Raw genomic sequence first — 13783 nt, 5'->3', positions numbered from 1 at the left:
GGAGTACAAATGAAATTTTCCCATCGTTGTCAGCAGCACATTGTGTGCGTCACTCAGGATGGCCAAGATTTGACTGAATGGATTCGACTAGGATTCTTCATTAGGATGCTATGTTAGGGATTAATACACCAACTTCTAATTTATTCTGTGCAAGGAATCCAATCGAAAGCCAACTCAACTCAATGCCCTGTAAACAATTGTATGTTAGTGATCACAAGGCGATTACAGGTTCACTTGTTTAAATGTGACAATAGCTGCCATGTTATTCACAAGACCTTGTATAATTTACATATACTTCTGTAGTTTCGATCATTTTCAGATCGCTCCGAGCGTTAATCCACTAGCAGCAGCGATTGAAGCCCACAGACGGCAAGAACGAGATAAAAAGCGCTGTAAGGTTCAATCAAACAGATTGCATATTTTACATGTCATCATCTGCCCGCCAATCCCCTGCCTCTCGCACCTCTCTTATGTTCATCTTGGGCTCACCATCGTCGAGCTCCTTTTATTCCAAAGCGCCAAAGAATCAGTTTACAGCATCGCACTGTTAGCTCCCTATCCTCATTTTGTTTTTTTATTGTTTTTTTTCCCCTCTCTCCGCCACTGTGCTGCTTGTTGACATTTTGGATATTGCTTGGGGTATTTAAATGAAGCGGGGGGTCGCGGCATTTTGGCATTTTCAGCAGCGAACAACAAACGTCGGAGGGGGAGAGAGCAAAAACATTTCAAGCATATTAAGGGTGGAAAACACTGTTATTATCTGTAAGTCGTATTTTTTGTTGTGGCAATACGTTCTATATAACCTTGATGAACACTGGATAACACCAAGATGCTGTCTTTCTAGTTTGTTCCTTGAAAAAAAAAGAAGTTTTTTTTTTTCCTGACCAAATGCATGGAATGCAGTTACAAATACAAGAACTTCTGATTCACACAAAAGCCGCTGTCACACTTACAGTATACATGGAGCCACTTAGTAATCATAAATATACACTTCTTAACTGTGAAATACCAAAAGTTGTCCTTTCCAGTTAATTCCATGCCAGAGAGAGGAGAGATTGTACATAACAGATGCATTGAATGCAGTATACCAGGTCTTTACATAACAGCTGTTGTCACACATATACAAAACATGGAGCCGCCTCGATTGCAACTATACAATTGTTCAACTACTTGAAACAGAGATTACAAAAAAATACTTCAATTAGCTCAATGCCCAGAGAAGAACAATTAGCGCAAACACACACAATGCAGTCCACAACCTTTTCTGACTAACTCAGCAGATGCGTACACAACTACACAACATACCTGATTGCAAGCATACAATTGTTTACTATTAATTAGAAAAGATTTGAGCTGCGACGTGATCAGTAATGTGGTGAAGCAGCATGTGGCTCACCCCACGGTGACCCTCGTACGCTGCGTTATTATAAGTAGCTGCAAATTTTGTGTATATGGGTTTGTGAATACCATGAGACGAGTCCATGTGTCCCAGTGTCTCGATCTGCTCCACCAGGTCGTTGGAGTTCCACTGACTCATGCCCAGCAGCATGGCACTTTTGCCCTCCATCACATCTGCTGGGGCACACATGCACAGACACAGTACATTAAACATACAGCACAGCGATATACATACATTGTGATGCCGATATTTTTTACACCTCTTTTGGCATATTTACTCTGTGCAGTTTTGTTGAAAATAATGACTGTTTTTAAAAAGTAATATTCGAAATTCATGTGTCACGGCTTGGCCCACATCCTACAATGACTACGTTTACATGCAGTCAATATTCAGGATAAGGTCAAAATTATCTATCTATCTATCTGTCTATCTATCAATTCATCCATCCATCCCCGTAGAAAATAGCGCGAAAATGCCACCGCGAAATCTATGCATTCAAGTTAAACTCACTTAGCGACTGTCAACGTAAGATGGCCGCCACGCATAGTAGTAGTTCCTGTATTGTTGTTGAAGTCATTGCCACTCGAGCGTGCGTAGAAAACAAATGAATGTTCCGTTCAATGGTAGTACCCCAATACGCGTTTATATGACCAAGTATTCGGGTTGGAAAAGGGGTAACCAGGGGGTTCCGGCACATAGTTTATATGGCCTTTCAAAACACGAATATCGCCAATGTTTAGGTTGTGAAAGGATTATTGACTGCATATACTAAAGACATAGTTATTGTGGATTAAACTATTTTTTATCTGTAGATCTTTTTGGAATTGCCCCCAAAAATGTCTGACTTCCTGTACATTTTACATCATGGGCACTCAATACTTTTAAAAGCATCTTATCACGTCAGACCCACTGGGCCCATATTTGAAACAAAATGGCCGACTTCCTGTCCATTTTAGGGTACAGATCCTTGAGACTTTTTCATACCTCCTGTCGTGATAAACAATCTGACAAAATTTTGTGTTGATTAAATAAGATGGTGGCAGGGGCTTATTTTTTTTTTAACAGCTGCTCATTTTTGGACTATGCGCAAGTTATTCTAATTGTTTTCAGCTGGTCCCATTGTGTTGGCAGTGTAGCCAAAAGGGAGAATACCCCCCCTGCGGCGGCGACTAAAAACAAACAGCTGCGCCGCAAGGTGTCAGCCCGTCACGGTCAATGATAGCCCAGACTCTATTGGACACTTGTGAAGCTTACAACGCAAGGACGAGCGAAGCCGGTTTGAGTGGTCAGAGTGTTTTTTGTCGGCTCGCTCTGGATGAGTCATGAAATGGTGGTGGGGGAGCGGGAGGGGGAGGGAAAATGACAGATTATTTCATCTCTCACTCATCCTCCCACATATGCCGAGGTGCTGCCCGTTTTGATGGCACAGAGGAGGCTCAAATGGTCATCGTTTGTCGCTAGCTATCAGATCAGCGGGGGAATGCAAAGTGAATGCACTTCACTCAATCTTCTGATGGGGGCAAAGTTGGAGTGGGTGGGTGCCTCATGCGGCTGCCAACAGACTTTGGGATCTACATGATGGATTAAATGATGGATTTCTGTCCATTGTGTGGACTTTGATCGATATAAACTTGTTTGCGTAGTCTCTGGAGGCCTGATAGATGGACGCCTTGGCAGTGACTGCAATTAATTCAGCCCCAATGATTTTTCCACCCAGACTGCATAAATGCAGAGAGAGAAAGTAAGCCAAGTTTTTAACTGAGACTAATAACACTGGGAAAGTACAATGCTGGCTTGATTTATGAGTGTTCCGACTTATGAGCTTTTTATGAAAATGAAGGCACCTTGCCCTTGTTTGAGGGCAAGGACAGCCAAGGTCATTGATGAACAAAAAGCCAAACACACAAGTACAAAAGGAGAAAACTCGCAAGGAGGTGACATAGTCAACTCACGTCGAGGATGCGCTCATCAATCACTCATTCACTGCCATTGACGTCAAAAATTAATTTGAACTATTTTTATTAGTTTAATTTTTTTTCCACTTTTGTTAACCAGAGTAGGAAAATCTAGAAAAATATATATAAAATGTGTGATTAATCGTGAGTTAAATAGTGAAGTCATGAGATTAATTACGAAAAAATTTAATCGCTTGACGCTCCTAATTTTTAATAATGTTTTCTTCGTTTTTTTAAAGTAATTTTTATTTTTATTTTTAAACATTTTTAATAATCTTTTTTTTTTTAAATCATAATTAATCACATGACTTCACTAGTTAACTTACAATTAATCACACATTTTATATCTGTTCTAAATGTACAATAAAAAAAAATTCTAGGTTTTCATACTCTTGTTAACAAAAGTGGGAAAAAAATGTTAAACTAATAGAAATAGTTCAAATGAATTTTTGACGTCTATAGCCGTTAATGGCATGAGTTAAAAGCACACAGAGCAAGGACTTGCTGTCGACTGAAGCTATTGCTCAGGGTTCAGGCAACGGCCAATCACAGCTCACTTGTTTTCTGTAGATGAGATGTGGTTGGTTGTTTCTTAAGACCTGAGCAACATTGATGTCATCTTCAGTCGACAGCAAGTGGCAAAATGGCTGCCCCATGAGATGGATAAAAACGGCTGGATTTTGCTTCTAAACTTCCATTCCCAAAATTTTAGACTAGTGAGGTCACATATAACAACATATTATTGTCAAGAAATGTTTAAGGTTGACTTCCACTTTAAGGTCGGGTATCGGCACGATACCTACTCGCCCATCCCTTGTTAAGAGTGTTGATTTGACGGCTTGATCTTGCTGCTTAACTCATATTCCACTAACACAGTATCAACCAGAGTACCATATTTACACTAATGGGGCTGCATAGAGCATACTATGGTTAAAAAAAATAATAATTGGGGGGTTGACTTCCCCTTTAAGGTATCGGTACTCGCGATGGTGGCCGATACCAGTATCATCCTGTGGCCGTATTATGATCAGGAACTGTAAATTAATAATTAGAAGAAAAATGCTATATTGGGATTTACAGGTTTTTATTTAAATTATCTGTCATTGTTTTTTGGGGGGAAATTTTATGTATAAAAAGTACTAGTGGAATTGGTACTTTGTATCGTATCGGTAACTACTCAAAAGTTGAGTACTCGTACTGGTATCGGTCTGAAAAAAAGAGGTTTCAAACATCTCTACTCTTTTTTTGGTTGTTGTAGTTTTTTTTTTTTTTTTTTTAAACAGTGCGATGATGATGACATGTTGACCCGAGAAGGCTGACAAATTAATAATACTGATCTTTAAAAAAAAATTATCAAAATAAAAAAAAGCATCTCTACTCTTAACTAAAATGGATGACCTTCCATTTCAGGGCCTTTGTTCCTTTTCATTTTGGGAAACAAGTCTTTGAGGCTTTTTCAGGCATCCTACTACCATAATAGACAATCAATCCCATTGGAGTACGGGGAGTAGTTTAAAGTACCACTTCTCGGAACTGGTCTGAAATTGCCACTTTTGCCATCATGGCAGACTGCCTGTTCATTTCAGGGAATGGGAATACTGTTTAATCTTCCTGTCATGAAAGACAACCGCACCAAATTTAGCATTCATCAATGTAGCTGGTGGCTGGCTATTTTGTTTTAATTTTTTACATTCCAGTAAGGCTGAAAGCCAATATGGGAAAGTGCTTTGAAGTGGCAGTAAGGAGCGAAGAAGCTAAGGGACTGCCCTGCACGTTTGTAGCATACTGCCTCCAGGGATTGGAGAGAGAAAAAAAAAAATCAAGCCATCCTTCAAGCTGTCAGCTCACAGTGAGGGGGCAGGAAGGCAAAAGCTTGATTGTTAAACGACCAGGAAAAATTCCGGGAATTCCTTAATCTCATCTAGTGGGCGCGAGTTGCAATTATGTGGCAGCTTTTGTTTTGGCCTCGTTCGATATCTGATGACGCACAATCAGATGAGATGGGAGGATTTTCCTGTAATGTGTGAAGGTTACAGAGAAATGACAATGAGACCGCAGAACAGCCTCATCTCGCCTCAATCCATTGCACATTACTGGGAACAAATATTAGCCTTTGTGCTTTAAAGAGCTTTTGGCAGTCATTGTGTTTAGAGATACTACTTTGAAAACGATAAACAGAGTGCAAAAATATTCAGTATCTCTTTTTTTCTACACAGCCACATTTTCTTTATCACTGTAAAAAAACAAAACAATTAAAAGCACCAATATCTTTTTTTTTTTTAAATTATCATGATTATCTCTACTGCAACTCTTTCTTTTTTGCTACTTTTTTTTTTCAATTCCACCAAAATATTCAACATTCACCAAATTAAAATTGTACTGCGATGCAATATTTGGCCATGGCACAATTCTTTTTTAGGCTTAACCGTTACAGCATGCAAGACAAGTCAAACGATGAGCGTACAAGATGTAGTGTACAGTGGACTGAGAAACAAGCCCTGCCTCAAACCGTGAACATGTGTGATTAATTGGCTAGCCACCACAGTCCCAAATCCCACAAAACTAAATATAAATAATAATAAATAAATGCCTGTTGATGCCGTAAAATGTCAGAAAGGCACTTAAAATTGAAATAATCATACAAAATGAGGGGTGAAGGATTATTTATTTACTGCAGCTTATAACAACACAGATAGGGTATGCCATGCATCTAGCAAGTACACAAACATGATCCCATGTTACATAAACCGCCATATTCAATAGTTAAAATTAGGGGTATCAGGCATTTAAAATTTGTTATCGTAATTAACTCATTAGCTGCCATTGACGTCAACAATTCATTTGAACTATTTCTATTAATTTAACATTTTTTTCCACTTTTGTTGAAAATCTGGATTTTTTTTATTGTACATTTAGTTTTGTACATAAAATGTGTTATTAATCGCGAGTTAAGTCATGCGATTAATTTCGGAAACCAGTGTATTGATACAGTAATTTCCTAATAATTCATAAAATTGAGTTAAAATTAAAAAAGATGAACTGTACTGTAAAAAACGAGTGACACTGATTTGTGTTGAGGTCATTTTTCTGCCACTAGATGGCATAGTTGCATTTGTAAGACGTTGGTGACAGCTCAGTGCATTTTTCTTTTCATATTAAGAGCCATCTAATGTTTAACACGAAGTAACTTGTGAAATTCTGCACATTTTTTAAATTGTAAAATACAACTTGAACCCAGTCTCAACAAATATATGCATTATTATCAAATTTATTACTGCTAAATTTTGACGTGCATGTGTCTGCTGCGTTGTGACTGGAATTCCCTCGGTACAGGCTTTCCATGTAAGGGCCGATCGTTAATCACATGTTTAAAAAAAAAAAAAATCAGTTTAACACACTAATTTTGACACCCCTAGTTAAAATTATTCAACACAAACCACCTTCACATTAGCTGATATACTAGCCTAATTACACATTAGCGCAAACTGACGTGACATCACACACAGGCATGCAAATGCGCACTAGCACTTTACGAAAATGCTATACGGTCATTAAATTCCTCTTTTGGCATTTACACACGATTAATGTTAGGGAAAACAGGGAAAATGTATTAATGCAAAGCAGACCGCAAAACTGAACTTTTTATTTCGCTTTGACTGTTCCCAACTAATAAGTGAGTATTTCAGCAAATAACAGAGCATTAATTTAAAAAGAAAAACTGAGTAGACTAATATGTGAATAAAGGTAGATTTTCATTACAGTAACCAAATCTACTGACACACAATAGCATCTCTTCATTGCAGTGTTATTTCACAGTACACTTGCGTCTACATCCTCTTTAGCGAGCCCCCTGGGTAGGGTCATTTCAATGATGTAACATCCTCACTGATGGAGCCGTGATGCTCATGATGTAGTCTAACTGTCATTACGCTGCTGATGCCGCAGATAAAGGGGTGCTTTGAGTCTCTTCCTTACGCTTATGGCGGCCATAAAAAACAGTATTCCAATGGCTTTGTTCGACTCCCAACACAACAGAAACTTGCCTGACCTAAGAAAATAAAGGCTTTGCCTCAGTGATTCTCTGGTTAGGTCAGCCACTAGGGAGATGTAATTACCTTTACTTTACAGCCATATTTCCACAAGATGCTATGTTTTGCATTATTTGGTCTGTCTTTCACAAGAAGATCCACAAAAATGTCTCCAGAAGTAATAACTGAAACAACAGGGAAAGGCCTACAATTTGCTTCAAAGTGGATATTTGATTATTTCAGCCATTTCTAAGGGTCCTTTTCATATTTAAATTCATATTAAAGACTTTATTCGATCGCAACCAAATCATGTATACTAGACTATGTGGATAGTGCTAATAGGCTGAGCAGATAGTGTCTATGTATTTTTTGAAAAAAAGCATAAAAAAAGTCTTATAAAGTTGTGCCTGAACAAGATGAGTCAGACGACCACCATTTTGGTTAGATTTTTTTGTTCTTATTTTGGCCATTTCTAGCTGTACTACTGTAGAAATTTGAATCCCATTCCCAACAAAATTCATACGTTGTATACTACACAGTTGGATGATAATAAATTGGAAAAATCTTTTAATAGCTAAACCAGTTTTTCTTAGCAACATGAAATTTGATAGGCACATAAGTACACGCACACACAAAAAAAAGGCCCAAGAGGCCATGTCTGAAAGACAAAGGAAGGCCACCATTTTGGTTCAAAGCGCTCATTTTTAACCATTTCCAGTGGACTCGTTCTCGAGATTTTGTACAATTACGTTCGAATTTACGCATTGTATAATGCAGTGGGCAGCACGGTGGCTGACTGGCTAGCACGTCCGCCTCCCAGTGCAGAGGACGTGAGATCGAGTCCGGGCTTCGGCCTTCCTGGGTGGAGTTTGCATGTTCTCCCCGTGCTTGCGTGGGTTTTCACCGGGTACTCCGGTTTCCTCCCACATTCCAAAGACATGCATGGCAGGTTAATTGAACACTCCAAATTGTCCATAGGTGTGATTGTGAGTATGGTTGTTCGTCTCTGTGTGTCCTGAAATTGGCTGGCAACCAGTTCAGGGTGTACCCCGCCTACTGCCCGAAGCCAGCTGGGATAGGCTCCAGCACCCCCGCGACCCTAGTGAGGAAAAGCGGTCAAGAAAATGGATGGATGGATGGATAATGCAGTGGTCCCCAACCACCGGGCCGCGGCCCGGCGTGGGTCATTTGGTACGGAAAGAAAAAAAATTGCATTATTTTAATTTTTTTTCGAAAATGTTGTTTTATTTTGAAAATAACAAAATAAAGATTTACATGTAATTTACATAATTACATCCGTCTCTCTTGACAACTCTGTTGTTGGTGCGACGTTACGGACACCGTTAATAAAGTTGCACATGATTACACAGTAGATTTACGTTCATTATTATTATAGAGAAAATACCAGTTTTTTTCTTGTCATTTTATTTTGTCTTTATCAGCTAAACCTTTAGATTGGGCCGTGAAAATATTGTCAGACATTAAACCGGTCCGTGGTACAGAAAAGGTTGGGGACCACTGGTATAATGGACAGATGGATGATACAAAATTGCTAAACTCTTCAGGTTTCATCATTGCATGTGGCCAGAGCATGGCAGCAAAGAAAGAGGACTCAGAATTTAGCTCTAGTCTATCTACTCTTCAGAAAAGTAAATCCAAAGGTGGTCTAGAGGCACCAAATTTTATGTACTACTATATAGCTAACCAGCTACAATATATCGTTCTATGGGCACAACCCAACAGAGACACTAACTATTGGTTGGAACTAGAACAGAAGGATTGTAATAACCTCAGACTTCGAGATTTACTCTTTATTACAACATCGATTAAGCGCCATAATTGTTTTAAAAACCCAATGATTTCCGCCACCGTGACTGCCTGGTGGAAGGCACTAGAATTGACAAAAGCCCAAGTGGAGCCCTGTGGACTTTCTCCCCTATGGCATAACCCCGACTTTCAACTTAACAACCAACCGTTTCATTTAGCTGTGTGGGAGCAGAAAGGAATTACACATCTCCACCATCTCTTCTCAGATAATATGTTTATATCATATACATCCTTGCTCCAAAAATACAATATAAAAAACGGAAATTTTTTACATTATCTACAAGTTAAAAATATGATAAAGAAAAAAATTCCAACACTTCGGGGTACGCTCCAACCGCCTGTTTTAGCTAAAGATATTAACAAGCTTTCTCCGACAACAACAAAAAAACTTTCAAAAATATATAAGTTACTTTCATATACTGATAAAATGTCTTTACCCATCTCGAAATGGGAGACAGACTTGTCTATAGCACCGGAACCTGACTTTTGGATTCAAGTTTGTGAAAACGCATTTAAAATGACAAAACACACAAATTTACAACTTATCCAATATAAAATTATTCACAGAACATACATTACTCAATATATGATGAAGAAAATGGGACTCTCAGACTCATGTTCATGCTTTATGGTTATGTACTCCGGTTATGTATTTCTGGACTAAAGTCTTAGAAAAACTTTCCGCTATTTTGGACTGTAGGATACCTTTATCTCCAAACTTGTGTTTGCTAGGTGACCTAACAACAACTGACTTACCACATAAACAATTTCAATCTACACTTGTAGCCCTTACTATCGCAAAAAAAACAATTCTTGTTAACTGGAAAAATAAGCAAACTCTGAATATCGACCAATGGTCTAACCTCCTCATAAATCACATTTTAATGGAAAAAATATCTGCCTCAAATAAAAACCAAATATCTAAATTTATAGAAACATGGTCTACGTATATAGAATTTTTGAACCTAATTCTGGTTACTTAATTCTGTCTGTTAGCGAGAGCCACTACATCGTGATAACTTACATTGATGTTTCTGCATTTGGCAATTTATTATTATATTATATTAGTATGGGATTTTTTTTAATGGGCTTTAGGTGAACTGATGAATACACACACACTCGCACGCATGCACGCACACACACACGCACATACACATACTCACCCACATACAAAAAAAAAAAAAATATGTATATGTATATATATGTATATATATTTAAAAAAATAATAATAATAAAAAAAAATTATTAAATTTTTTTAATTTATTTGTTTTTTTAAAAAAAGGAGAGCAATGATGATGTCAAATCGAATGAACAATACTGAGCTCTCCTGGAGAGAAAAAAAAAAAAAAAGAATTTAGCTCAACAAGGTCACATCTGGACTCAAACAAAATAAGCCACCAATGCCAGTTTCACAGATTGACGCTAAATTGGTTGGACCGGTCTATCAGAACAGGAGACACAGAAAATCTTCCAAACTTTTTAATTTACAAAAGTGGATTGAAACCACTTATCGTACACAGATTGCCAATCCTAAATTGCTAAACCTTTTTAGCTACACCAAAGAAAGGACTAACACACCTCTACAAGGTTATATCTTCTTGGTGTGCATAATGAAGTTGCCACTGAAATGATTTTGGTGTCAACTTCCTCATTTAAATCAAATCTGGGAGAAAAAAAACGTCCTACACCTTCAGCTGCAAATAAATCCCAAAGGAGTTGAAGTTTGTAACATCTTAGAAACCAGCTCACGATAACCAATCCACATCTATTCACATCTTGACAACGCAGACATGAAGAAGAACAGACGAGAGTGAGAAAAGAATGTCTTTCAACGTGACACAGAAAAAGAGTGACAAGAGCTTGGATGTGCTTGAAAGTCTCTTGACAAACACCTATTTCTACAAAGCCTTTTTTTTCTTGATGACACTCCCTCATGCTCTCTTTCAATGTTTGGATTGGAGAAGGTACACGGTGTACAAACGTGTTGTTTGCAATCGCCTGCTGCAAAAGCCTCTTGGCTAACCTTCACTATGAGTCTGAAGTGTTACGTGTAAGGAAACAAACACGCGCGTCTCCAGTGACTGATTGTCTACCTCCAATCACTATCCTTCACCCTTTTTGGCTTTGGCACTCATTGTGTGTATGTTAAGGCATGCTGCGTAAAATGTGAATATTAACTCATTTGCTGCCATTGTCGGCTATAGAGGTCAAAAATTCATTTGAACTATTTCTATTAGTTTAACATTTTGTCCCACTTTTGTTAACAAGAGTATGAAAACCTAGAGAAATATTTTTTTATTGTACATTTAGAACAGATAAAAAAAATTGTGATTAATTGTGAGTTTTTGTTGTTTTTTTAGTTGATCAGGGGCAGACAAAACAAGTTTTACTTCTTTCTGTCCCCTTTCATTCTTTTGCTTTACTTGGAATTTGAATATTGCTTTTTTATTGTCCTTTTTCTTTTAAAAAATAATGAAATTAATTGATTGATTGAGTTAAATAGTGAAGTCATGCAATTAATTATGATGAAAAAAATTAATCGCCTGACGCCCCTAATTTTTAATAATCTTTTCAAAAAAAAAAAAGATTATTAAAAATACAAACATTACATTTAAAAAAAAAAAATCCCCCGTGATTAATCGCATGACTTCACTAGTTAACTCACGATTAATCCAAAAATGTATATCTGTTCTAAATGTACAATACTTTTTTTCTAGGTTTTCATACTCTTGTTAACAAAAGTGGGAAAAAAATGTTTAACTAATAGAAATAGTTCACATGAATTTTTGACGTCTAAAGCCGTCAATGACAGTGAACGAGTTAAAGAAAGATGTGTTATATTTGAGCTATGTGGCCTTTAGTTTGTTTTGAAGTTTGAAGTTGGGAGGTTGATTTGACACACACAGGACATAATGCGCGTAGAGCTTGAAAGAAATTGGAGCGCCAATGAATCTCTCGAGGGCAAGACCTTCATCACGCACAGGATGTTCAGTCGAGAGCTGACCTTGTGAAGCTGACTTGTTAAGACTTTTATTCTTTTATGGCAATAATTCAAACTTCCCTGCCACACTGCTCACAAGCAAAAAAAAAAAGAAAAGAAAAGAAAACTCAGATGCCTCGCAATTTTGCGTCCCCAACAGTCAAGCACACCTGCTTCACATTGGGTAGCAATCAGACAAAATGAGAGTAATTTGTTTTTGAAGGATGCCTGCGAATGTTCCGCATGATGTCAAAATGGCCAATTCAAACCAAATTGGCATACAGTACTTTCTGCGTGTTTTCAGGCACAGCTTCTTCTTCTTTTATAGATCTACTCATAATAAATATGAAAACCAAATTTCATGTTTTTAACTGAAACTGGCTTCAAATTCAAATTCAGTTGCAATCGGACAAAATCTCTACAAGTAATGTGTTTTTCAACCAACTTAAAATGACCCTAACTTGGTTCAATGTTATTGGCTGCTTGCACAAGTTGAATGAACGACTGACTTCTTTATGTTGTTAATTGCCTGTAATTAACTTTTTCCCCTCCTCGGTGAGGAGAGAGCAGTTATGCAAGGAGAAGGAGGGGGGAGGGAGTGAAACAAAAGAGACACCACATGCATTTTGGGGTACTAGTTAGCCCCATGGGTCTGTTCTAAGAAAAAAATTGCTCACCGGTGATGGGACACTGTGACTTACAAAAAAGAATGCAACAGAATAAAAATGTTAACATGTATTTATTTATTTAAACTAAACGCAGTAAAATAAAATAGATTGTGGGCAACCGGAAAAAAAAAACGTTGTTTTATTCATTCTACCGTTTGAAGCTCATCGAGAGAATGCCAAAAATGTGCAAAAAAAAAGCAATCAAGAGAAAAAGGGTGGCTATTTATTTATGTATTTATTTTATTATTTTCACCTTCTTTATGTGTTAAGTACATAACTCCAAACGTGTTTGATAGTTGTCATAGTTGTCGTCATAGTTTTGATGCCTTCGGTGAGAATCTACAATGTACATAGTCATGAAAATAAAGCGTAGTATTGAATGAGAAGGCCTGTCCAAACTTTTGGCCTATACTGAATATACAGACGCTCCCCAACTTACGAACGAGTTACGTTCCGAGCGATCGTTCGTAAGGTGAATTCGTTCGTAAGTTGCTTCAGTGCTATATTTTGTATTATAATTTATGTTCAAAGCCTATATAAGTATATTGAAGGTTTATATAAGTATGTTTAAGGCTTGTACAAGTAACCTGCATTGGTTTGTACTGAAAAAAACTTTAAAAATGGAAAATAAAAAAAATAAAAATAAAATGGAGAGAATACGTACAGTATTGTATGTTAGAGAGAGAGCGAGAGACACTTAATGGAAGAACACTTAGGAAGAAGTTGAGGGTCGAGGAGAAGAAGATGAGGGTTGATGAGTATCTTCCTTGGAGGATTTACTAGAAACTGGCCGAAAGAAGCGATCCAACGACGATTGCACAGTTTCCTTCTTTTTTTCATCATAAATGATGCGGTAGCACTGTATGGCATCATTCAATTGATTTGCAACCTTTGTGCAACGTTCAATATTTGGGTCTTGCTGCTCG

General features: G+C 37.5%; 1 protein-coding gene across 3 annotated transcripts in view; it reads right to left on the bottom strand.

The window, feature by feature from the left end:
- Positions 1 to 13783, bottom strand: part of pitpnm3 (PITPNM family member 3) — a 75222-nt gene that overhangs the window by 46625 nt on the left and 14814 nt on the right. For 2 of the 3 annotated variants that reach the window (XM_077566805.1, XM_077566806.1), the window contains one exon: positions 1468 to 1575. In XM_077566805.1, coding sequence (XP_077422931.1) covers positions 1468 to 1575 — 108 coding nt within the window. The remainder of the gene's footprint in view (positions 1 to 1467; positions 1576 to 13783) is intronic. The other variant, XM_077566807.1, reaches the window with a different exon arrangement.

The sequence above is a fragment of the Vanacampus margaritifer genome, chromosome 5 (assembly GCF_051991255.1).
Source record: "Vanacampus margaritifer isolate UIUO_Vmar chromosome 5, RoL_Vmar_1.0, whole genome shotgun sequence".
NCBI classification, from domain to species: domain Eukaryota; kingdom Metazoa; phylum Chordata; class Actinopteri; order Syngnathiformes; family Syngnathidae; genus Vanacampus; species Vanacampus margaritifer.
Note: the sequence above shows the minus strand (reverse complement) of the source record. Positions and strands in the feature narration are given on the sequence as shown.